The sequence below is a fragment of the Pseudophryne corroboree genome, chromosome 3 (genome assembly GCF_028390025.1).
Source record: "Pseudophryne corroboree isolate aPseCor3 chromosome 3, aPseCor3.hap2, whole genome shotgun sequence".
NCBI classification, from domain to species: Eukaryota; Metazoa; Chordata; class Amphibia; order Anura; family Myobatrachidae; genus Pseudophryne; species Pseudophryne corroboree.
Genome location: NC_086446.1, coordinates 578,996,936 through 579,022,235, shown reverse-complemented (window position 1 = coordinate 579,022,235; position 25,300 = coordinate 578,996,936). Strand labels below are relative to the sequence as shown.

The window sequence follows — 25,300 nt, the reverse complement described above, 5'->3', positions numbered from 1 at the left end:
ATTGAGCAAACATGAGGTCCTCATCAGCCAGGGTATCAAACTTGAAGAACTTTAGCAAAAGTGTTTGAACCCGACCAAGTAGCCGCTCGGCAAAAATTAACCGCTGAGACTCCTCGGGCATCCGCCCAAGAAGAGCCCATTTACCTAGTAGAATGGGTCTCCACCGACTTCGGTAACGGCAATCCGGCCGTAGAACGAGCAAGCCGAATCGTATCACAGATCCAGCATGTAACAGACTGCATAGAAGCAGGTGCCCCAATTTAGATGGGAGCATACAGGATAAACAGAGCCTCTGTTTCCCCAATTTGAGCCGATCTGGCGACCTTAAAATTCAAAGCCCTGACTAGCTCGAGAGACTTTGAATCAGCCAATGCTTAAGTAACCACAGGCATCAAAATAGGCTGGTTTTCTGCGAAACACAGAAACCACTTTTGGCAGAACTATTTTCTGAGTTTTCAATTCCGCTCTATCCACATGGGAGATCAAATAGGGGGTGCACTTGTGAGACAAAGCCGCTACTTCCGACATCCGCCATGCGGACGCCAAGGCCAATAGCATGACCACTTTCCAAGAGAGAAATTTTTAACACAACCTTTCATAAAGGTTCCAACCAGTGTGACATCAGAAACTGCAACACCACGTTAAGGTGCCAGTGGGGGCAAAAATGGAGGTTGAATTGCACAAAAGTCTGAACTTCCGGAAAGGTGGCAAATTCAGTTTTGAAAGAAAATTTATAAGGCCGAAAACTGCACTGAAATGGAGCCTAACTTTAGGCCTGCATCCACCTCTGCTTGCAAAGAATGGAGACAACCGACCCAGCTGAAATAAATAAAGCCAAAATCTGCACTTTTATGAAACCCAATTTCAGGCCTGCATCTACGCCTGCCTGCAAAAAATGGAGAAACCGACCCAAGTGAAACTCCTCCACCGGAGCTGCTTTGGTCTCACACCATGAAACAAATTTCCTCCAAATACGGTGATAATGTTTTGCCGTAACCTCCTTCCTCGCTTGAAGGAGAGTGGGGATGACCTCCCCTGGTATACCCTTCTGAGCTAAGATTTGGCGCTCAACTTCGACAGTCAAACGCAGCCGCGGTAAGTCCGGAAACACGCAGGGCCCCTGCAACAACAGGTCCTCTCGTAGAGGAAGCGGCCAGGGATCTTCCACTAGTAAGTCTTGACGATCCGGATACCAGGCCCTCCTTGGGCAATCTGGAACAACGAGTATCGCCTGAAACCCTGTTCGTCGAACGATCCTCAGCACCTTTGGAATGAGAGGAAGCGACGGAAACACCCCCGGAGTCACCAGGGCGTCCACTGCTCTGGCCTGGGGGTACTTTGACCTGGAACAATACCTCGGAAGCTTCTTGTTGAGGCGAGACGCCATCATGTCTATCAGAGGAATTCCCCAACGTTTTGTCACTTCTGCAAATACCTCTTGATGAAGAGACCACTCTCCCGGATGGAGATCGTGTCTGCTGAGGAAGTCTGCTTCCCAGTTGTCTACTCCCGGGAGGAAGACTGCTGACAAAGCGCTCACGTGCTGTTCTGCCCAGCGTAGGATTCTTGTGGCCTCCTCCATAGCCACCCTGCTCCTTGTTCCGCCTTGGCGGTTTACGTACGCCACTGCTGTTATGTTGTCCGACTGGATTAGGACAGGGAGACCCTGAATAAGGTTCTTTGCTTGCAGCAGGCCGTTGTAAATGGCTCTCAACTCGAGAACATTTATGTGGAGACAAGATTCCTGGCTTGACCACTTTCCCTGAAAATTTCTTCCTTGCGTGACGGCGCCCCAGCCTCGGAGACTTGCATCTGTTGTCAGCAGAACCCAGTCCTGGATTCCAAATCGGCGTCCCTCTAGAAGGTGAGAGCCTTGCAGCCACCACAGGAGAGAAATCCTGGCTCTGGAAGATAGAGTTATTTTCCGGTGCATGTGCAGGTGAGACCCGGACCATTTTTTCAGCAGATCCCACTGAAACACCCGGGCATGAAACCTGCCAAACGGAATGGCTTCGTAAGCCGCAACCATCTTCCCTAGTACCCAAGTGCATTGATGAATCGACACACTTGTCGGCCTCAGGAGCAGACCATGGTCTGGATTTCCAGAGCTTTGACCTCCGGAAGAAACACTCTCTGTATCTCCGTGTCCAGGACCATGCCCAGGAAGGGCAGCCGAGTGGCCGGGATCAACTGAGACTTTGGCAAATTTAGTATCCAACCGTGATGTCGCAGAACCGACAGGGAGAGATCCACATTTCTTAACAACTGCTCCTTGGACCTCGCCTTTATCAGGAGATCGTCCAAGTACGGGATAATTGTGACCCCTTGCTTGCGCAGGAGGACCATCATCTCTGCCATGACCTTGGTGAAAACCCTCGGGCCGTGGAAAGCCCAAACGGCAACGCCTGAAATTGGTAATGACAATCCTGCACCGCGAACCTCAGGAAGGCTTGATGAGGAGGGAATATCGGGATGTGTAAGTAAGCATCCTTTATGTCGACTGACGCCATAAAATCCCCCCTTCAAGGCTGGAGATCACCGCTCGAAGAGACTCCATCTTGAACTGGAAAGTTTTCAAGTATGGATTGAGGGATTTTAGGTTCAGAATCGGTCTGACCGAACCGTCCGGCTTCGGCACCACAAAGAGGCTCGAATAGAACCCTTTCCTCTGATCTGACGGGGGAACCGGCACCACGACCCTCTGTTGACACAAATTTTGTATCGCATCCCTTACCACCTCTCTTTCGGGAAGAGAAGTTGGCAAGGCCGACACGAAAAATCGGATGGGGGGCATCTCCTGAAACTCCAGTCTGTACCTTCGGGACACTATGTCTAAGACCCAAGGATCCAGAGCCGAACAAACCCAGACCTGACTGAAGAATCGGAGACGGCCCCCCACCGGTAGGGACTCCCCCAGGGGAGCCCCAGCGTCATGCGGTGGACTTGGTGGAGGCAGGGGAGGACTTTTGGTCCTGGGTGCCTGATACTGCAGGCGACTTCCTTCCCCTACCTCTACCCTTTGAAGCGAGGAAGGACGAGCCCTTACCTCTTTTGTATTTATTAGGCCGAAACGACTGCATCTGCTGATGGGGTGCCTTCTTTTGTTGTGTGGGAACATAAGGAGGAAAAGATGACTTACCCGCCGTAGCGGTCGACACCAGGTCAGCCAGGCCTTCACCGAACAAGACACTACCTTTAAAAGGGAGAGCTTCCATATTCTTCTTGGAGTCGGCATCAGCATTCCATTGGTGAATCCACAGCGCCCTCCTGGCCGAAATCGCCATGGCATTGGCTCTTGATCCCAAGAGGCCAACATCCCTCGCCGCATCCTTTAGGTAATCTGCAGCGTCCTTAATATAACCAAGAGTCAGAAGAATATTATCTTTATCAAGAGCATCCATATCAGAAGCCAAATTTTCAGCCCACTTTGCAATCACACTACTCACCCATACCGACGCCACAGCAGGTCTGAGCAATGCACCAGTATTGACGAAAATGGACTTCAAAGTCGTCTCCAGCTTGCAATCCGCCGGATTCTTGAGGGCAGCCGTGTCAGGAGACGGAAGCGCCACCTTCTTGGACAATCGGGATAGAGCCTTGTCCACATTTGGAGACGACTCCCATTTTTCCCTATCGTCAGAGGGAAAAGGATATGCCATCAAAATTCGCTTGGGAATCTGCCACCTTTTTTCAGGCGATTCCCAAGACTTATCACAAAGCGCATTAATTTCATGAGAGGGGGGAAACTTGACCTCAGGTCTTTTCCCCTTAAATAAACAAACTCTTATGTCAGGAACGGCAGGTTCCTCAGATATATGTAAAACATCTTTAATGGCTATAATCATGTACTGAATACTCTTGACAACCCGTGGATGCAAAGAAGCCTCATTCAAATCGACATCGGAGTCAGAGTCCGTGTTGGTACCTGTATCTGCCACCTGGTTAAAAGCACGCTTCTGTGACCCTGAGATTGTTTGTACCTGAGACAAGGCGTCCTCCACCGACTGTCTCCATGTTTGTGTCTGAGAATCAGATTTATCCAGTCTCTTTGACAATAAAGCCACATTAGCTTTCAGTGTACTCAGCATAGTCATCCAATCAGCAGTCGGCTATGCCGACAGACACATACTTAAATCCTTTTCTACAGCCCCCACAACTTCCTCCGGGGAGGAACACCCAGGCTCAGACATGTCGACACCTTGTGCCGACACACTCACATTCGCACAGTCCACAAGCCCCGGGGACAGACCCACAGAGAAGCCCTTAGGGAGAAACACAGAGAGAGTATGCCAGCTCACACCCCAGCGCCCATACACTAACACAAGCCAGTAATATGATCAGCGCTGTTAACATAAAATGAAAAAGCACCAAATTTATGTGCCCCCACCCCCATTTTTCCTCCCTGCACTTGCGGGAGCGTAGAGGACCGGGCCAGCGTCTCTGCAGCACTGAAGAGATACAAGAAAATGGCGCTGGTGAGCAATGTGCGGCTAAGCCCCGCCCCCTTCCCGATGCGCTGTATCCCGCTAAAATTTGAATCTGCAAACTGGCGGGGGTACCCTATACCGTGATCGGACATCGTATAGCCCCTTTTCGCCAGCCAAAAACCTCAGTAACTGCTGCCCAGGGCGCACCCCCCCAGCACCCTGCACCCTGTAAATGCCGTTGGTGAAGTGTGTGGGAGCATGGAGCGCAACGCGACCGCTGGCTGTACCTCCGTTACTGAAGTCTTCTGCCGTCACTGAAGTCTTTGGTTCTTCTAATACTCACCCGGCTTCTTTCTTCTGGCTTCTGTGAGGGGGGTGACGGCGCGGCTCCGGGAACAAGTAGCTAGGCGAACCAAGTGATCGAACCCTCTGGAGCTAATGGTGTCCAGTAGCCTAAGAAGCAGAGACCTTAACTAAGAAGAAGTAGGTCTGACTTCTCTCCCCTCAGTGCCACGATGCAGGGAGCCTGTAGCCAGCAGGTCTCCCTGAAAATAATAAACCTAACAAACGTCTATCTAGAGGAACTCTGTAGAGCTCCCCTAGTGTATGTCCAGTCACTCCTGGGCATAAAGTCTAACTGAGGTCTGGAGTCGGGGCATAGAGAGAGGAGCCAGTTCACACCCAGTTAAAGTCTTTGTAGTGTGCCCAAGCTCCTGCTGATCCCGTCTATACCCCACGGTCCTTTTGGAGTCCCCAGCATCCTCTAGGACGTAAGAGAAAGTCTTTTCAGAGAAACTCAGTAGAGCTCCCCTAGTGTGTGTCCAGTCTCTCCTGGGCACAGAATCTAACTGGAGTCTGGAGGGGGGACATAGAGGGAGGAGCCAGTTCACACCCATTCAAAGTCTTATAGTGTGCCCATGTCTCCTGCGGATCCCGTTTATACCCCATGGTCCTTACGGAGTCCCCAGCATCCTCTAGGACGTATGAGAAAATATCGGTACTTGTAGCATGTTTTCACATACCTTGAAAAAGATACCCTGTGTGGTATCGAAACGCGTCAGTGAGGAGCACGTGGGGACCATTCTGGACTCAGACCCGGTGTGTTTAACATCAATACAGGAATGGCTTTGGATTTCCACACTTGCGATATATGTCTACTTTGTCTGTAGACAAATATTCTTGGTGACAGTGTGTTCTTTTAAGTTCTTTTTAAAAATGTTATTGCGATTAAAAACAGTATTATACTATTTGGAGTTCTTTTCTCTATCATTTTGAACATGGAGGATTATGGGAAATTTAATGAGTGTGCATGACTGGCATTTTCCGCTACATATAGCCGCTTGTGTGTCTACATTGCGTAGACCACCATTTCTGGTAGGAGTCTAAACCACCTTTCTCCTATACAATAATTTGTGTGTAATTACCATCCACACTATTGTGTTGTATTTCTTTTTCTAATTTAAGGAACCTTTAGGAATAATTGGTGCAAACCGTGTAAAGTTCCAAACACATATTATATGGTAGAAAAGATCAATTTTTTTATGATATATGTATGTAGCGCCTATATACACAGTGGTACATTTCTTTGAGAGATATGAAAGCACCAACTGGTTATTTGCAGCGATCATTCATACTTGTAAAATATTGTGGTGGTATAAACAAGTACACCTCACTGGAACAAAATATCTTCTAAGTCTAATTATGCTCATTCAAGACTTTACATATAGATTATGAAATGAAATACCTAGATGAACTCTTTAAGTGTTAACAGAACCATAAACAAACCTCCATGATAGAACATATTGAAGTCTGTTAACAGAGTGCAATGTAGTAGGTCAGCCTGCAAATGGCCGGAACAGCAGTGCACCATTTCTCTGTTTCCATACTTTCTAGTCCAAGTGACTATGTACTTGAATCCCCAATTTTACGGTGTGTTTCCCATATAAAAGAAAATGCATGTTCTTCATAGCAACACCACTAACCTCTGTCATTGTCATCCTCAGCCTCTTGTGCACCAAGACTCATATTATCTGCCATTAGATGACCACTGGTTGGCAGGCGAGGTCCATGGGTTTCTGTATTGTTATTTGAAGGACTGGCTTCTATGTGGAGCTCATTGCCTGTTGAAAAGAAGGGCTTAATTGAAACGGGTCACTTAAAAGCCATTTGAAAAATAATCAGCTTTGTTTAGAGCATGCATTTGAGAACTGGACACCTTGAGGCAAATTAATTTGTATCTCACATCAGGCGCCACTAGATGGCGCCCAACAGCGCAATTCAAAGGGCGATATTCAATTCTTATCGCAGGTCCCCGCACCTGCGCATGCCCGCCAGCAGCTATTTAAATGTATCTGCAGACGGGTGCAAGAACTTCATTTCAGCTCGCTACCCCCAGGGTAAAGCGAGCTGAAATGCTCAAAAAGTGACACGTTTGGGAGCCTAAACTAGTTATTTGCACCCAAACGGGTCATTTATGTGCATTCGTTTAGTCGGGTTTAACTGCTTTATGCGGCTAAACCCAACTGCTATGGGCAAGGTAGGGGGGGGATAGCAGGGAAACAATTGAATATCGCCCTGCGATCTCCCGTCACTTTAGATGGGAGATCGGGCATGAGAGCACAATTGAATATCTCCCAATTATTGCTCCGTTCAGGTGCACTAAGCTGCCGGGAGACACATTTCAGCTCACAGTCCCTTATGCTGGTGAGCAGAAATGTGCGTCAAGTCACTCATTTGGGTTTACCTTCTTTAAGATGCTAAACCAGATACTAATAGGCGCAATCGGCGCGATAACAGAATCAATTTTAGTATCGCCCCTGCGATCTCCTGTCACTCTAGATGGGAGATTGGGCGGCGATATCAATGAAATTCCCCCCGTAGTCTACAACAACTGCAGAAGCCTTTTACTAATACAAAACAATCGCAGGACTTACTATTTCCGGAATCTCTGGCTTCTTCTGTGCTATCCACACAAGTTTTGCCTGCCTCTTTCTTGTCCTGCTGTAATGTGTTACTTAATATCTTAGCCTGACAATGTGCTTCTGTGCTGTCTATGACTGTCAGTAAAGCCTCTAGCGATAGCAGATGAGTCGTGTACAGTTGTCCAGACACTGGAAAGGCATTCTGGGGGGAAAACAGACACAGAAACCAACAAACATTATACACAAGTGCTAAAATAGTAGCTATGCAGCATTAATAATAAACAGTCAATGCATCAATGGACCTTTGAAAGAAGTTTAGTGAGATCCTCAAAGAGATTGGAGCTATAATAGTCAGAGTCATAATTAATGTAGAGCTCAGATACAAAGCTGGGTATCCTCCACAGCTGTACTATGGCTTCCAGAGCCATTTCTTTCATCTCATATGGCATCTTGGGATTTTCTATGGTAATAATATCCATCAGTTTCTTTATATACATCTGTAGGAAGAAAAAACAAGTGTAAATGATGTTCTATTTCAGGGTGATTAAAAGATGAATACAAAAGAAAATACAACTGTCTGGGTAGAAAAATAAAATGGGGAATTCATATACAGGTACTAATTAAAGACAAAAACATAGTACTAAAGAATGATTTATTCCTTTCTCAGGGTGGAATTCAAATGTTTGAAAAGTCAGTTGGGTGTCTGCTTTTCCCTATCTAATAGACAGGAAAAAACAGACACTTTACTAAAGAAAAAGTAATAAAACCTATGGCAACATAAAATGCTGTTTAACGAGGGTAATACTGTAATCATTATAGCTATAGCCCTTACCCAGTGGAAGGACATAGATAAATATACATTTACCTCCAGCTGAAACTTTAGATGCTCTCTCATACTTTCAAATAGAAGGAAGCAAGCCCTCAAGGAAGCTGTATACAAATTTAATCGTTCCGCACTCAACAGCTGTAAATTCAGAGTAACAATCATTAATAATTGTATTTTAAATGCAGCAACCACTACCAACATAAAGGGTAAGTCTACTCTATATAATGCATGTGACTACGTTCAAATACAGATTACTCTGAAATTGCACACTCTGCGGGAAGATAGAGTTTCTTCTGTTTCTAAAAATGCACAATAGTGATGGGTAAACATATCAATGAAAAAAAAAGGAAAATCACTTTTCGCAGCTCATATTACTTGTTTTAAGGGTTATTCGTGCCTAGACAACGGATATGCAACTCTTCAGCATTCTCATGTGTGAGAAAAACAGATGGAAAAAAGGTAAAATGCACACAGCAAGTGATCGTATTTCTAAAAGTATTTTTGTGGGGAGGGTGTATCAAACCTTCTAAAGGTTGACGGAGAGGTTGCCCATAGAATCCAATCGACTTCTATCATTTTAGAGATGTTTTTTTTATATGACAGCTGGAGACTGACTGATTGCTATGGGCAACTTGTCAAATTTCTTTTTAGAAGGTTTGATATATTTCCCGCTCTGATTCTTCCATATGCAATGTTTTGTACTGTAAATCTTGCACTTTTTTTTCTGGTTCTGTTAGCACAAATTCTGTTTTAAGTACTAGAATTCACTGCAGATCCCTTATGGCGCCATATAAAAGAGCCAATAAAAATAATAATTTTAATAAAAAATGCATAGGTGCCAATTTAGCCCTAAATAGACAAACAGATCTTGCTAATACCCCTTTTAGACAGAATGAGGCGGGTCGTACCCAAGTGCCGCCCGTCCACACAGAGTGAACGGGAAATGGGTCACATCGACCCAGCTTCCCGTTTACACAGCACAGCAAGCCAGGTTGAACCAGTGTTCAACCCTGCAAGCTACCCGAGTTTGAACACCGGGTCACTTGACCCGGATTATTTCATCTGGGTCCTTATGCAATAACCAGTGTTCAAAGCTGGCGGAGAGAAAGGGGTATAAGAAACACATAAAACAAGAGTTAATATATAAGAGGTAGTTGTTTTAGAGCACGGATGGGGAACCTTCGGCCCTCCAGCTGTTGTTAAACTACACATCCCAGCATGTCCTGCAACAGTTTTAGCATGGCCAAATAGCAAAACTGTAGCAAGGCATGCTGGTATGTGTAGTTCAACAGCAGCTGGAGGGGCGATGGTTCCCCAACCCTGTTTTAGAGGTTATTGGTCAATATGGCCAGGTAAATATATAGTGGTGTCTGTTTCTTATATTTTTAGCCACTCAAAACCCTGTTTCTAAGGATGTCTAATATGGAAACACTACTCGCATATAATAATGGAGATGTGCAACCTGTGTGTCGGGAACCAAAGAATTTAGTGCTTCAGCCTTAAAAAGTTTTAAAGGAGACGTCTATATCACAAAGTCCACTATAATTTGTCAGGGGTCCTATTACAGATTATAAAACAGTGACACCACTACCTGAAACAAATGCCGGCAGAGCTCATCCTTCACAAGACCCAGGAGAGAAACGTAGTTTGCAATGTGTGCAGATTCCAATGCTACTGTAATCAGCTGTAAGCCCATGTGTATCATCACTTCAGAATTATGGCGGTCGTGGGGGTTGGTAAGTGAAATTAGGAACCGGAATAGCTCACGAATACATGGAAGTCCATATGGGACTAAGACTGCTCCTAAAAAATTTAAATTGTTAAGGGTTATAATACGCAATATATAAGACAAAATCAAAACACGAGACATGCTAAATTTCCAACATAAATGACAAAACTTTTTTGGGGTTTTTAATTTTACTTATTGAATGAATAAATGAACGAATGAATGAATGGAATGATGGCAGTACAGTGTTCAGATACACAATAACTACCAGAGACCAGAATAATGAAAGGCAGAAGATGTTACAAGTATTGTGTGCACAACAAGATGCACAACATGTAATAGAATATACAGCAGACAGAACTTCGGGTAAGTAGGCCTGGACACCTGTATAATCCAGTCGCGACTGTGTGAAACAGCAATGAAACACTTCCTATTCTTTGAAAGTAGACCCATTGTGGCTGGAAGGTTTGTACTGGGTGTCTGAAGTCTGGTATTTAGTCTAATGAGTATAATGGAAGGAGAAGTGCAAGCTATAATAGACATAATTCCAGCCCAGTCGTTCTCAAACTTTCTTGAATAATGGCAACCTAGAGTATCAGCATTTTATTAATGAACCCCTAGGCCAAAAGTTTTATCTGTAAAAATTAAGCAAAAGTGAAAAAAGCTGTGCTTGCCTGTCATCATGAAGTTCGGTTATGTGCTTGTGGACAGGCTTCCACTTCTGTTTGTCCACATACGTTATGATTGGCAGCCACTAGCTCTGGGTTTGCCTACCACATGGACCATGAATAATTTGGTTTGGTGCAAGACCATCAACCTGTGGCATGCTGGCAAGTGTAGCGCAACATTCCAGAGTGCCACAGCACCCAGTTTGGGAACCACTGGTATAGCTATTAACAAGTCTCTGCGAAGATGGATAAGGGATCCAAGGAGGAGATTATCAAGCCACAAATACTAAATAAAGCTTAACTAACCAAAATAAAACTAACATATGGGTCACTTCTCCCGTGACAAATATTTCCTGTAGCATGGGTGTCTGTCTATACTCTTAAGTAGAACAATTTTAAAACTAGACACATTGGGGCCATTTAATTAGCTCTGTGGGGATGTAGCTCTTGGGTTAAGTGCCCATAGTTATTCAATTGATTGTTTCATCGTCATCAGTGTCAGGCATAATGCAAACTACAGAACTGAAATTAAGCAAATCACTTATTACTGACTGTAGGAAAAACTAAAGTACTGGTGGTTGATTTTGAAGTGGATGTAAGTGGACAAAACTATCACTGCCTATAAAAGGCCTAGAAAGTTGAGATAGTAGATTCTTTTACATTTTTAGGTACTCTGGTCTCTTCAAACCAGACTTGTGTTATAAATACACTGTACATTGGCAAGAACAAAAAAAGTACATCAACGCCTCTTCCTTTTGCAGCATTTGAGGACTGCAGGTGTGAGTAAAGCCACTCGTTAATTTTCGCAGAAGCTCAGTTGAGAGTGTGTTATCCCATGGCATCATCGTTTGGTATGAAAACTACACTGCTAGTGAGTGGGGTGTGTTAGAGTGTCTGGTCCGGATAGCCCGTAGAATCATCGGTGTGCAGCTGCCAACCATTCATGAGCTCTATGAAGTAAGACTTTTAGAAAGAGTGAGGAACATTTTATCAGGCTCGAGTCATCCTTCACAAAGTTTTTTTTTAAATAAATTCCTATCTCAAATGAGGTTTAGGGCAATGACGACACATACCGGGTGATTGTATAATAGGTCTTTCAATCTGCTGCGCATACACTAAATGGTGAGAATGTACAAACTTAGTTTGTGTTTCTAAATGAGGATGATATTTTTTTGTAAATAGGTTTGTACCACTGTGATTGCCATTTACTGTACCTTGTACAAAGACATTTCATTGTCAAATTCTTTGTGTTTTTGGTGATGATAATAAATTGTATTATTATTTAACCCAGGAGGCACACTTAACATGTCCAGGGCTTAGTCACGGTAAACTGCTATTCCCTGGTTACATATCAGGTGCGATGCGGCTACAGCAAGCGATAAGCCTGCGAAGCACTAGTTACCGTAGAATTCTGCTTGTACCCTCAGAAATCCACTTGTCCAGGGATCACTGTGGGAGTTATTTAATAAGTCTGGGCACTTATCCCAGGAACTACATCCCTACTGTGCTAGTTCTATCACACCAGCACCCGCCCGCCTCAAATATAAAATGAATATTGTATTTATGTGCAAAATTTGCACTAAACCAAAGTAACCGTCAACACACAATGTTGTTCATGGTCCATCCTAAATGACAGTGGATAGATTGCTGTGGTTCAGTGATAATTTGCCCTTAAATGTAGCAGCATTAAAAGAGGCCTAATGACTTGACTCCTACAGGTACATGAATAGATACCTCAGAAAATGCTATGTGCTACAAGTGTAATATCAGATCTTTAGGTGAAGGATTTGCTGGGATAAATTAGCTAAAGTAAACAGAAAGTGTAGCGTTTGACTGGATGACAATGTCCAGCTCGCCCAACCAAAACTTTGGCTGGCTGCATATCTGGTGCTACAGAAGGACGACGGTTTAATGCTACTTAACGTATTCCCAAGATGTTCTCTTATGTTAATTTACATGTGTCACCTTAGTGCATCGCAAGCAAACACGGAGTCAGTCGGAGTTGATCGCTCGCTAGCTACTTTTTGCAGCCGTGCAAACGCATAGTCACCGCCCACTGGGGAGTGTATTTTAGCTGTGCAAGTGTGCGAACGCCTGTGCAGCCGAGCACTACAAAAATAGTTTGTGGAGTTTCTGAGCAGGTCTGAACTTACTCAGCTGCTGCGATCACTTCAGCCTGTCCGGTCCCAGAATTGACGTCAGACACCCGCCTTGCAAACGCTTGGACACGCCTTAGTTTTCCCAACCACTCCCTGAAAACGGTCAGCTGACACCCATAAACGCCTTCTTCCTGCCAATCTTCTTGCGATCGGCTGTGCGAATGGATTCTTCGTTAAATCCATCACCCAGCAACGATCCACTGTGTGCCCATACAACGCGCGAACGCATTGCGGTGCATACGCATGCGCAGTAGTGACCCGATCGCTGCGCTGCGAAAAAACAGCAGCGTGCGATCTGGTCGGAATGACCCCCACAGAGCCTCAGAGAGGCTGGAAACTAGATCCAGAGACAGCTTAGTCTTTCAGTACTCTTAAAAATGTAACACCCTAAATCCAGTATTGGATTGGTTTAACTTTATCATCTGGATGGAGTGCTAGAAATGGTATTCTGTACCAGAGTAAGGGGTCTATGTACTAATCCTTCGATAGAGGTCAAGTGTGCAGAGGTATCAGCACATAAATGCCATGTTACAGCCTGTGTTTGATAAATGATAGGTAGGGGCTGATTTGTTGGAGCTTTATCTTCGTCCAATTTTTCTATCTCCAAGGCTTAGTGCACAGACCCCTAAATCCTATTACCACTCAATTCCGTATATCTATTGAGGTGTTTCAGGTCACCATCCTCAGCTCTTCTGTGACCAAGTTCTGCATAACAGGATCCTGCTCTCCTAAAAAAGCCTGCAGCCATAACACCTGTTTTAAGCTGACTGTATTTCACAGTGGAAGAGCCAAAATAGGTGGCCGCATGCAATTGGTTAGCCAATGTCAAATCACACACTCTTTGTCCCAGTATGTCCCATTGCTTTTAAGTGCTCAGATTAAACCCAGCATTAAAGTTTAGGATGGATAACCACTAATTTAAATTTTAATGGAATTCATACATTAGATCTTGCATATGTTCCCCCTCACCTTCTTTCTGTGAAGACTGTGTAAATCTAACTCCCCGAGGATTGACATAGTCCATATCATGGACCGAGGCAGAATCCGAATGCTCAGCCATTGACGTGCTATCTTCTAGTACTTCAGGGATAGATTCTACAGAAGCAGACTGCATCTTTCTTTCCAGTAATTCTTCATTCTTTACATATAATGCAGAAAGTGGATAATTTTATCAGCAAGTGTAGATGATCTTAACAGAGACACTGCTTTACTAATATCTGAAATTGTTTAAACAATACGAGAAACATATAATTCAAAGTCAATGTTTACAAACAACGCATAAACACCCAAGCAGCATATTGCAAGGCCATCTACAGTAGTTGCAAAAACGCAATACGTACTTCACTGAATCATATACTGTATGTAAGCTTGTCACAACATATAGCAAAATGCACAGTACATTTCAGAAAAAATGTTTCTTCTATAACCCATGGAACTGAACAGCACTGCATTCAAAATAGGAGGATAGTAAATAAGATTAGAAAAAAAATGAGTGAAGAAAAGTTAATAAAGAATGTTAAAAATGGATTGTGACTGTGCTTAGAAAACAAAAAAATAAACAAAAATCAACACATGTAAATATAAAATTTGCTTTGTTGTTAGTCAACAGAGCAAAACAGTTTTCGTATCAGTTTTGCATGGTCTTCACTGTGTAACAAATATTCCTTTATTTTACTCAGCCTAAACAGTATAAATATGTAAATGTAACAGATTTAATTCCAGGTTTAGGTCTACTACTGTTGTGGATATTTACATCCGTAGAGATGATACACTCATAAACATTCACATTGTATCATTTAATAATGCATCTTTGTCACGTAAAAAAGTCCCTATTCTTCTACAAGTGGACACGACCAATAAGAACCACTAGGCCCATCCAGTCTGCCCTAAACACATGTACACACGCGCACACTTACACACTAGGGTTCATTTTTGTCGAGAGCCAGTTAACCTACCAGTATATTTTTGGAGTGTGGGAGAATAAACGAAGTACCCGGAGGAAACCCACGCAAGCACAGGGAGAATATACAAACTCCACACAGTTAGGGAAATGGTGGGAATCAAAGCCCCTACTTCAGTGCCGTGAGGCAGTAATGCTAACCATTACACCTTCCGTACTGCCCGAATAAGCTATTTGGAGTGTCATCACACGCTTTCTAAAGGTTTTTCCTTTCTCGGTTTGCTATACACAAAATATTTGTGATTTCAGAATGTGATCCTAATTATTTATAGGTATTTATTTTCAGTTATTATTTGTGTGTTATGTTTTGAATTAAAAAAAATAATTAAAAAAAATAGGCTTTTGGTTACCTACCGGTAAATCCTTTTCTCGTAGTCCGTAGAAGATGCTAGGGTCCACATTAGTACCATAGGGGTATAGACGGGTCCACCGGGAGCCATTGGCACGTTGAGAGTGTGGGCTGGCTCCTCCCTCTATGCCCCTCCTACCAGACTCCGTCTAGAAACTGTGCCCGAGGAGACTGACATCTTCGAGAGAAGGATTTTACACAGTGGCGAGATTCACACCAGCTCACACATACAAGGCACATCAAGCTAACTAGACTGAAACACAGCAACCGCTGAAACATTACTTACCAAGTAACAATGCAGTACTCAACTAAAACGAAGTTGTACTGAACCAAATAACGATAGCAGGAAAATAAAGCACTGGGCGGGCGCCCAGCATCCTCTACAGACTACGAGAAAAGGATTTACCGGTAGGTAACCAAAATCCTATTTTCTCTTACGTCCTAGAGGATGTGGGGTCCACATTAGTACTATGGGGATGTACCAAAGCTCCCAGAATGGGAGGGATGACGCGGAGGCTCCTGCAGAACCGATTGACCAAACTTCAGGCACAGACCAAGTAGCCGCTCGGAAAAGCATTAAAACAAACAGAGAAACCCCGGGCAGCCGCCCAGGACGAAAACCACCTTACAAGTAGAGTGGGCCTTAGCAGACGTAGGACACGGCAATCCTGCCGTAGAATACGCATGCTGGATGGATACTGAACCTGATCCAGCGAGAGATTGTCTGCTTAAAAGCAGGACACCCAAGTTTCTTGGGATCATACAGGACAAACAGAGTCCGATTTTCTGTGACGAGCAGTCCTCTTCACATAGATTTTCAGAGCCCTTACAACATCCAAGGACTTTGATGAAACTGAGGAGTCAGTAGCAACTGGCACCACAATAGGTTGGTTGATATGAAATGCCGACACAACCTTCAGAAGAAACTGCTGACGTGTCCGAAGCTCAGTCCTATCTTCACGGAAGATCAAGAATGGGCTTCTACAGGACAAAGCCCTCAACTCCGACACACGTCTAGCAAGCAGAAGCTAAGGCCAACAAAGTGACTGCCTTCCACGTGAGAAACTTGACCTCAACCTCCTGTAGAGGCTCAAACCAGTCCGACTGGAGGAACTGCAACACCACGGTAAGATCCCAGGGCGCAGTAGGTGGCACAAAGGGAGGATGGATGTGCAGAACTCCCTTCAAAAAAGTATGAACCTCAGGGAGGGCAGCCAACTGTTTATGGAAGAAAATGGATAGGGCCGAAATTTATACCTTTATGGATCCCAACCTCAGGCCCATATCCACACCTGCTTGCAGGAAGAGGAGAAAAACATCCCAGTTGAAACTCCACCGTAGGAAACCTCTTGGACTCACACATCTTTTTCCAAATACGATGGTAATGTTTAGATGCAACTCCTTTCCTAGCCTGTATCAGGGTAGGAATAACCTTGTTCGGAATGCCCTTCCGAGCTAGTATCTGGCGTTCAACCTACATGCTGTCAAACGCAGCCGCGGTAAGTCTTGATAGGTGAATGGCCCCTGCTGCAGCAGAACCTCCCGAAGAGGAAGAGGCCTCGACTCTTCTTGCAGTAGATCTGCGTACCAAGACCTTCTTGGACAATCTGGAGCAATGAGGATCGCTTAAACTTCTGGTCTCCTTATGAGCTCTAGCACTCCTGGAATGAGTGGAAGTGGAGGAAACGAGTACACCGATTGGAACACCCACGGAGTCACTAGGGCGCCCACAGTCACGGCTTGCGGGTCCCTGTAACAATACCGCCGAAGCTTCTTGTTGAGACAAGAGGCCATCATGTCTATTTGAAGTATACCCCAAAGATATGTCACCTCCGTGAACACCTCCGGATGGAGTCCCCACTCTCCTGGATGGAGATCATTTCTGCTGAGGAAGTCCGCTTCCCAGTTGTCTACTCCCGGAATGAGGATTGCTGACAGCGCCAACGCGTGTTTTTCTGCCCAGGGGATGATTCTTGTTACCTCTGACATTGCAGCTCTGCTCTTCGTTCCGCCCTGTCGGTTGATGTAAGCCACTGCTGTTACATTGTCCGACTGCACTTGAATGGCCCGATTTCTCAGAAGATGAGCAGCTTGGAGAAGACCATTGTAGACGGCTCTTAGTTCTAGAATGCTTATCGGCAGGCCGGTTTCCAGACTTGACCACCTTCCTTGGAAGGTCTCTCCTTGAGTGACTGCGCCACAGCCTCGGAGACTTGCATCCGTGGTTAGAAGGATCCAGTCCTGAATCCCGAACCTGCGGCCCTCCAGAAGGTAAGGTAGTTGCAACTACCAGAGGAGTGAAATCCTGGCCTTTGGTGACAGATGTATCCGCTGGTGCATATGTAGATGGGATCCCGACCACCTGTCCAGGAGATCCAGTTGGAAGGACCGAGCATGAAACCTCCCATACTGTAGAGCAGTGTTTTTCAACAGGTGTGCCGCGGCACACTAGTGTGCCGCGAGGGATTGCCAGGTGTGCCGCCATCGCCCGACCCACCAGGGACCCTCCGCGCCGCTAGAGACCCGCCGCTGCCGCCAGATGACTTCCGACTTTACTAACCCAGTGCACGGGTAGCACAGCGCTACACTTCCGTGAGAGCAAGCCTGTTTTCACGGAAGTGCAGCGCAATGCTACCCAGGCCGTCACATTCATGTCTGCCCGCCCACTGCTGCTCCTCGCTCCGTGCTGCCTGCTGTCACTTCTCCCCACTGAGAGGGAAATATTTCAGGTTCCCTTTGTACAGGTACTGTGTATCTGTATATCAAAATATATATATTATTAATCTGTGTAATTACAGTGGGTGGGGGCAGGCAGGCAATGTGTGGAATTATGGGGGGGGCAGGTGTGTAGCATTACTATGGAGGGCAGGTGTGTGGTGTGTGGCATTACTGGGGGGCAGGTGTGTGTCATTATTATGGGGGCAGGTGTGTATAAGTACTATGGGGCAGGTGTGTATAATTACTATGGGGCAGGCGTGTATAATTACTATGGGGGCAGGTGTGTATAATTAATATGGGGGTAGGTGTGTATAATTAATATGGGGGTAGGTGTGTGGCATTACTATAAATCTGTATTATTACAGTGGGAGCTAATGTGTGGTATTACTGTGGGGGCAAATGTGTGGCACTACTGGGGGGGGCAATGTGTTCAATTACTGCAGGAACCAATGTGTGTGTTTTATCCCCGTGTAGACCAATGTGTGGGGTTTTTTTGTGGGGGGGAGTGTTACTGGTGGTGTGCCTTGGCAATTTTAAGATCTTGGCTGGTGTGCCGCAACTTGAAAAAGGTTGAAAATCACTGCTGTAGAGCCTCGTACGAGGCCATCATCTTCACCAGAAGGCGAATGCACTGATGAACAGACACCCGGGCTGGCTTCAGGACTTCCCGGACCACTGATTGTATCACCAACGCTTTTTCCTCTGGAAGAAACACCCTCTGCACTCCCGTGTCGAGGATCATTTCCAGAAAGGACAACCTCCTGGTGGTTCCAAATTTGATTTTGGAAGATTCAGGATCCAACCGTGTTCCCTGAGCAGGTGAGTCGTTAGAAGGATGGACTGTAACAGCTTCTCCTTGGACGGTGGCTTTATCAGCAGATCGTCCAGATATGGAATTATGTTCACCCCCTGTCTGCGGAGGAGAACCATAATTTCCGCCGTCACCTTGGTGAAAACCCTTGGTGCTGTGGAGAGGCCAAATGGCAGAGCCTGGAACTGAAAGTGACAGTCCAACAGTGCGAATCGGAGATAAGCCTGATGTGGCGGGCAAATCGGAATGTGGAGGTACACATCCTTGATATCCAGGGATACCAGGAATTCCCCCCTTCCAGACTAGATATCACCGCCCTTAGAGATTCTATTTTGAAACTGAACTCCTTCAGAAAGGGGTTTAGCGATTTTAGGTTCAGAATGGGTCTGACCGAACCATCCGGTTTCGGTACCACGAAAAGGTTTGAATAGTAACCTTTGTTTTGCAGATGAGGGGGGGACCGGTACAATAACCTGTGCCTCCACCAACTTCTGGACGGCTGCCTGCAGGACAGCCCTGTCTGCCAGCAAAGCTGGCAAGCCTGATTTGAAGAATCAGTGAGGAAGGAGATCTTGAAATTCCAGCCTGTACCCCTGGGACACGATATCTTGCACCCAGGGGGTCCAGGCAGGACGACACCCAGAGGTGACAGAAAAGCCCCAGTCTCGCTCCCACCGGCCCACCTCCGGGGCGTGCAGTCCACCTTCATGCGGAGGACTTCGGCGTACCCGAAGCAGGTTTCTGTTCCTGGGAACCGGTCGCAGCTGGTTTCTTGGATTTGGGCTGGCCTCCCCTAAAGAAGGTGTTGGACGGTCTGGCCTTTCGTGGCTTGGCAGCCCGAAAGGGCTGTGATGTAGTTGAAGAAAAGGGTTTCTTTGTAGCAGGTGCAGCTGAGGGAAGAAAAGTTGACTTACCCGCCATAGCCGTGGAGATCCACGCATCTAACGCTTCTCCAAAGAGAGCCTGACCTGTGTAGGCCTGACCTGAGTCTCCACACTTCTCCTGGATTCCGCGTCGGCAGACCACCGTCACAGCCGAGACAGACATGGAAAAAAATTCCTGCAGCTATGGAATCCAGGTCTTTCATGGATTCCACCATAAAACCTGCCGAATCCTGAAGGTTACGCAAAAACAATTCAACATCAGATTTATCCATAGTATCCAAATCTTCAAGTAATGTGCCTGACCACTTTACTATAGCTTTGGCAATCCAAGCACTGGCAATAGTGGGACGTAATATAGCCCCTGAAGCCGTGTACATGGATTTGAGCGTATTATCAATTTTACGATCAGCCTGCTCTTTCAAGGCGGTGGATCCTGGAACAGGTAAAACCACCTGTTTTGAGAGTCTGGATACAGATGCGTCAACAATGGGCAGGTTTTCCCCCTTTTTTTTATATCCTCCACAGGGAAAGGAAACGCCACCAGGACCCTTTTAGGGATCTGGAATTTTTTCTCAGGGTTTTCCCATGCTTTTTAAAAAATAGCATTTAATTCTATTGACGCAGGGAAGGTTAGCGAGGCTCTCTTTTTTTCAGTAAAGCAAGCCTCCTCAACCTGCACAGGTGTTGTATCAGAAATATTCAACACATCCCTAATGGCCTCTATCATCAACTGCACCCCTTTTGCAAGAGATGCTGCCCCCATCAATACATCCCCATCACTGTCCTCAGTGTCAGTATCGGTATCCGTGTCATCTTGCATAATTTGTGCAAGAGCACGTTTTTGGGAATATACAGCGGGGGGGCCCCGAGGTAACAGAACTGGGCCAGACTGCCATAGAGCTCTGTAATCATAGATTTGATAGAGGATAACCATTCAGGCTCCATTGCTGGTATCTGTGCTAAAACAGTGCAATCCTGATTACATGGAATGGGACCATCCTGAAAGGACATATCCTCTGCAGCATATGACACAGAGTCCCTGGACATAGCTTAATGGAGACCAAAGACACTCCACACACACACACGGGAGGGCAGACAGAGTTTCACCCCCAAGAATGGCAAAAGAGACACAGAGATTGGAGCCAACCCACACACAGCGCTTTTTAGGTAAAGGGAGACCCCAAACCAGCGCCGACTGTGCACCTTAATAGGTTACACAGCCTGTATACAGCCTCCCCCCCATCCACAACCCCCTGGCACCGTGAGAAATAGCTGGAGTTGTTCTGGAGGGACTTGCTCTACGCTGACAGCGATGTGCAGGCAGGAAAATGGCACTGAACGCTGCTGGGTCTGCTCTGAGAAGCTCCGCCCCCAAAATGGCGCTGTCTTCCCGCTCTTCATGGGATTATACTGGCCTGAGGAATTATGCAGGCTTAGCTCCCAGGACCCCGACAGGCTGTGTGACCAGTTTAGGGTGTGGGCGCTGGCTCAGGGCGCCCCTCACAGCGCCGCACTATGTACCGCTGAACCCCGGAGCACAGTTAGTACTTCGCTCCATACCCTGTTGCCGCCATCTTCACACCGGCCCCCCGCTTGCTAGGGGGGTCGTCCACCAATTTTCTGGCTCTGTACGGGGGTGGCGGCATGCTGCTGGGGTGAGCAATCCCCTGTGGCGGGGAACGATCGATCCCCTCAGGAGCTCAGTGTCCTGTCAGCGGAGATAGTGGCTCAGACCCCGCAGGGCAGACACTACTCCCCCCCCCCTTAGTCCCACGAAGCAGGGAGGCTGTTGCCAGCAGCCTCCACGTAAAATAATAAACTCTAAAATAAACTTTTACTAAAGAAGCTCTGTAGAGCTCCCCTAGCTGTGACTGGCTCCTCCCGGAACATTTTCTAAACTGAGTCTGGTAGGAGGGGCATAGAGGGAGGAGCCAACCCACACTCTCAAACTCTTAAAGTGCCAATGGCTCCTGGTGGACCAAGCATCCTCTAGGACGTAAGAGAACATTTTTTATAAGCCCTGTCACAATCCATTTTTTTGACATTTGTAACTTTCTTTACCAATTTATTTATAATTTGTTATCCCTCTTATTGTGAATGCAGTGCAGTTCAAGCAGTTAGAGCAGTGGTTCTCAAAACTCGGCCCTCAGGACCCCACACAGTGCATTTTTTGCAGGTAACCCAGCAAGTGCACAGGTGTATTAATTACTCACTGACACATTTTAAAAGGTCCACAGGTGGAGCTAATTATTTCTCTGGTGATTTTGTGAGGAGACCTGCAAAACATACACCGTGTGGGGTCCTGAGGACCGAGTTTGAGAACCTGTGAGTTAGAGTATTGAAATATTCCTATGCAGCTGCTTGGTTCATCTGAAGTGGGACTATTATTTTTCATATTGACTGTAGAGTCATCTCAGTATCTTGGTTTTGCCACTTTTTTTTTTATTTTTTTTAATTATTCTATAACTGCCTAAGTTCCATTTTAAAACCTAAACCGGTACAAATTTCTGCACCCGCTATGTGTTTGCACAAAACATAGCACTATGATGTGGGTGTGTGGCCACGGTGGAGAAAACAGCATCACCATACCCCTGATCATCCCACTTGCACATTCCATTCCGGGTTCTCCCGGAGTGGAGGCTGCAGCAATAAGTATGAATAGAAATCATTTTATTGATTTGAAATGACCGTATGTGCAGTTCCATTGGCTATTCAAAAGATACTTGCACTGCAGCTGCTCTCACTTCGTAATACAGATGAAGAAACAGCAATGGAGTAGATCATATATATCACATTATACTGCTGCTGACCTTACAATATGGGAGTGCACCACATTATAGAAAAAACTCCTACCTTGTGGTCATCTTGGCTTGGCTGTTCTGACAAATACAGGTCTTCTGGTGACTGAAAAGCAGCAGCAGGGCATGTATTATCTATTTCAGAGAGATCTTCTTTAGATGTAGCCTGAGACAACCCTACTGCACTGTCAGTTGTGGGGCTGACGACAGATGATGTGGCCTCTGAGCTTCCAGCTGAGATAGGAGAGGTAGCATCCGGGGAAGCAGCATCAATAAATGGAATACCACCTACAAGAAAAAAAGCATGTATATAAAGCAATGTGGAATAGCTTTATTAATACTAAAGCTGGGCACATGCCGTACAATTATCTGGCAGATCATCTTCTAGACACGGCTGGTTGGAATGAAAATCTGGTAATGGTTTAGAGCAATTGACAATTTACTATTTGCTCCCAAACACTGGAAAATAGACAAAAACTGTTTTTCATACAAACTGGTCAAGTCACGGATTTAACCAAAATTGTTTGAACGACAGGTTTTGTCAATTTCCAAGTGTTTGGGAGCAGATGGTCAATTGTCATTTGCGCTAATCCATAACCAGATTTTCATTCTGACAGATAATTGTAGTGTATGCCCAGTTTAAGCTACAGAAATATCTCCTTTGGGGCCATAAGCTTCTTAGAGAAGGGCCCTCTTCTCTTGCAGTTTAATTACAGCTCTCTCCTACTCAGTGACTGTCTTATACCTGCATTTCCTCTTGCTGGTGACCGTTCATCTCTTCCAATGGCTGCCTGCCCCTAGTAGTATGCAGATTACGCCTTTGCTTTCTTAAATCTCAGCTGTATTGTGTACTGACAACTGAAGTGCTAATTGTTCCCTGTGCTCTATTTTATCTTTCTGTGATGTTATGTTCTGTGTACCCTGTATTGTTCTAATGTGTGTCGTATGTACGGTGCTGCAAAACACTTGTGGCGCCTTAGAAATAAATTGTAATAATAATAGTCAAGTTTTTTTTTGGTTGCAGATCAACACACACGTGTCTGCACAGCATGCTGGAAGTGCTGGGCTTGCCTTTAAAAGCCTGAGCACGGCTGTAAGTCACACCATGGTCAATTCTACAAATTAGCTATTTACAGAAACACACTTTCAACCACAGGCACCTTCTTTAATGACACCAGCTAAGGAGGAGCCCAGATCATCTAAGAGGCAGAAAAGAGCATCTGACAGGTCACATTAAGAAATAAACACAGGATTTTCACCTTACATCTCAGAATGGTGTATTAATTTTGTAAAACATTCACTTGATCAACTTTGTTTATATAACAGTGAAATATATCAACATATTGTGAGCACTGAATGTAAAGTGATAACACCTGCAGTACAGAGTGTGATTGGCTTTTACATCTGGGTGGAGATGCTGAAAGGCTGAGAGAAGATGTGAGACTTTCAGCGTAGAGCATTATTGGCCAATAATGCCCTAGTTAAAGTATTATAACTAATAACAGCCAAGTATATATTTCTATTTCAATTAAACAAACAGGTATAGTATTATTGATTTGGTCATAGTCCAGAAATCAGCCTTAGTTTTGAACAAGGAGTTTAGCCAATTTATATGGTAAAAGTGCCAGCAGAATTATACAGCTTGAAGGGTGTAGTACTGGTGACCGGCGGTCTCCTGACCGCCGGTCAGCTTACCGACGCCGGGATCCCGGCAGCATACCGACGCCGGGATCCCGGCGGGGAGGGGCGAGTGCAGCAAGCACCTTGCTCGCCACGCTGCGGGCTCGGTGGCGACCTGCGGTCGCCACGGGTTCTATTCCCACTCTATGGGTGTCGTGGACACCCACGAGTGGAAATAGTCCCTGTTGGTCGGCATGCCGACCATCGGGACAGTGACCCATCGGGCTGGTGGAGGAGGTCATGTGACTGTCGGTCAGCTGACCGGCGGTCAGATGAATACCACCCAGCTTGAAAAAGTGGGATTGTGAATGCAGCAGGGTTCCACAGTACACTGACTGCTGCTGCCGCTTTGCGGTTCCAAGAGCAACAGCTCACCTATATTATAGAGAACCGAGCTGGCTGGCACAATGATTCAACAAGGGATGGTCGGAAACCAGCAATCAGCTTCAAGAGCTGTATAATAGCGTCACATACTGTAAGAGCTGCCAAAAGACTGGGTATTGATGAAAGCAGCACAAGGGAAAGGTGTGAAATATACTCTGTTTAACAAGGCTAGCTGGTAAAAATATAATAGTGAGACTACATATCTATATCTCTCTCTCTCATTTTATATATATCTATATATATATATATATATATATATATATATATATATATATTAGTATGTTCCCTTAGTGCGCTCTTATTATACACTACTGAAATGTCTAATTACTTTATGTCAGTTAGTGTCTGAGTTTACTAACATAAATACTATTATATTTCCAAACGGGAAAGCAAGCTTCAACACAGAGAGAATCCTTTGTCGGTAAGGATCAAAAATAGATAAAAGAAGAAATATCTCTATGGAGCGCTCTTATTCTATAATCTGATAGAATTAGATGACTGTTGGTGGATGTTATATAAAGAGAGGATGACCTTACACATTTATACACCCATATTAGAATCACATATATCTCTTTATTAAAAGATTTTGATTTAAAACTTATCATAAAACTTTTCCTTTTCTTTTACATTGGAGATACAATTGTATATTTCAACATTATTTGTATAAGGAAAAAAACAACAATATAATGAGCTTTCACCCAACGCGTTTCGTCTATATCGACTTCTTCAGGGGTGTTTTCTAAATAACAGCTCTCTGTTTATATTGGAATAACTGTAGTATTCAAAAGGTATGAAGTTCTAATTGAACCAAAGTTGTACCAAGTTGAAAAAACTTGAAGAAAATTATTCCCAGAATATGATAGCGTTTATTGGGATTCCTTATTATAGGCCACCTAATGAATTATATTCTTCTCCAGCATGTAGATATATATTTCATTCATTTTTCTTGGCTCATTGGGTTGGCATTTCCTCAGTTTTTCAAAGTATCA

At 45.1% G+C, this 25,300-nt stretch overlaps 1 protein-coding gene across 8 annotated transcripts in view; it reads right to left on the bottom strand.

The window, feature by feature from the left end:
• GBF1 (golgi brefeldin A resistant guanine nucleotide exchange factor 1) overlaps nt 1-25,300 on the bottom strand; it is a 530,929-nt gene that overhangs the window by 142,257 nt on the left and 363,372 nt on the right. For all 8 annotated transcript variants that reach the window (XM_063961386.1, XM_063961388.1, XM_063961387.1 and 5 more), the window contains 7 exons: nt 22,303-22,535; nt 13,697-13,865; nt 9,766-9,977; nt 8,214-8,312; nt 7,651-7,845; nt 7,361-7,550; nt 6,410-6,547 (listed from right to left, as the gene is read on the bottom strand). In XM_063961386.1, the coding sequence (XP_063817456.1) occupies nt 6,410-6,547; nt 7,361-7,550; nt 7,651-7,845; nt 8,214-8,312; nt 9,766-9,977; nt 13,697-13,865; nt 22,303-22,535 (1,236 nt within the window). The remainder of the gene's footprint in view (nt 1-6,409; nt 6,548-7,360; nt 7,551-7,650; nt 7,846-8,213; nt 8,313-9,765; nt 9,978-13,696; nt 13,866-22,302; nt 22,536-25,300) is intronic.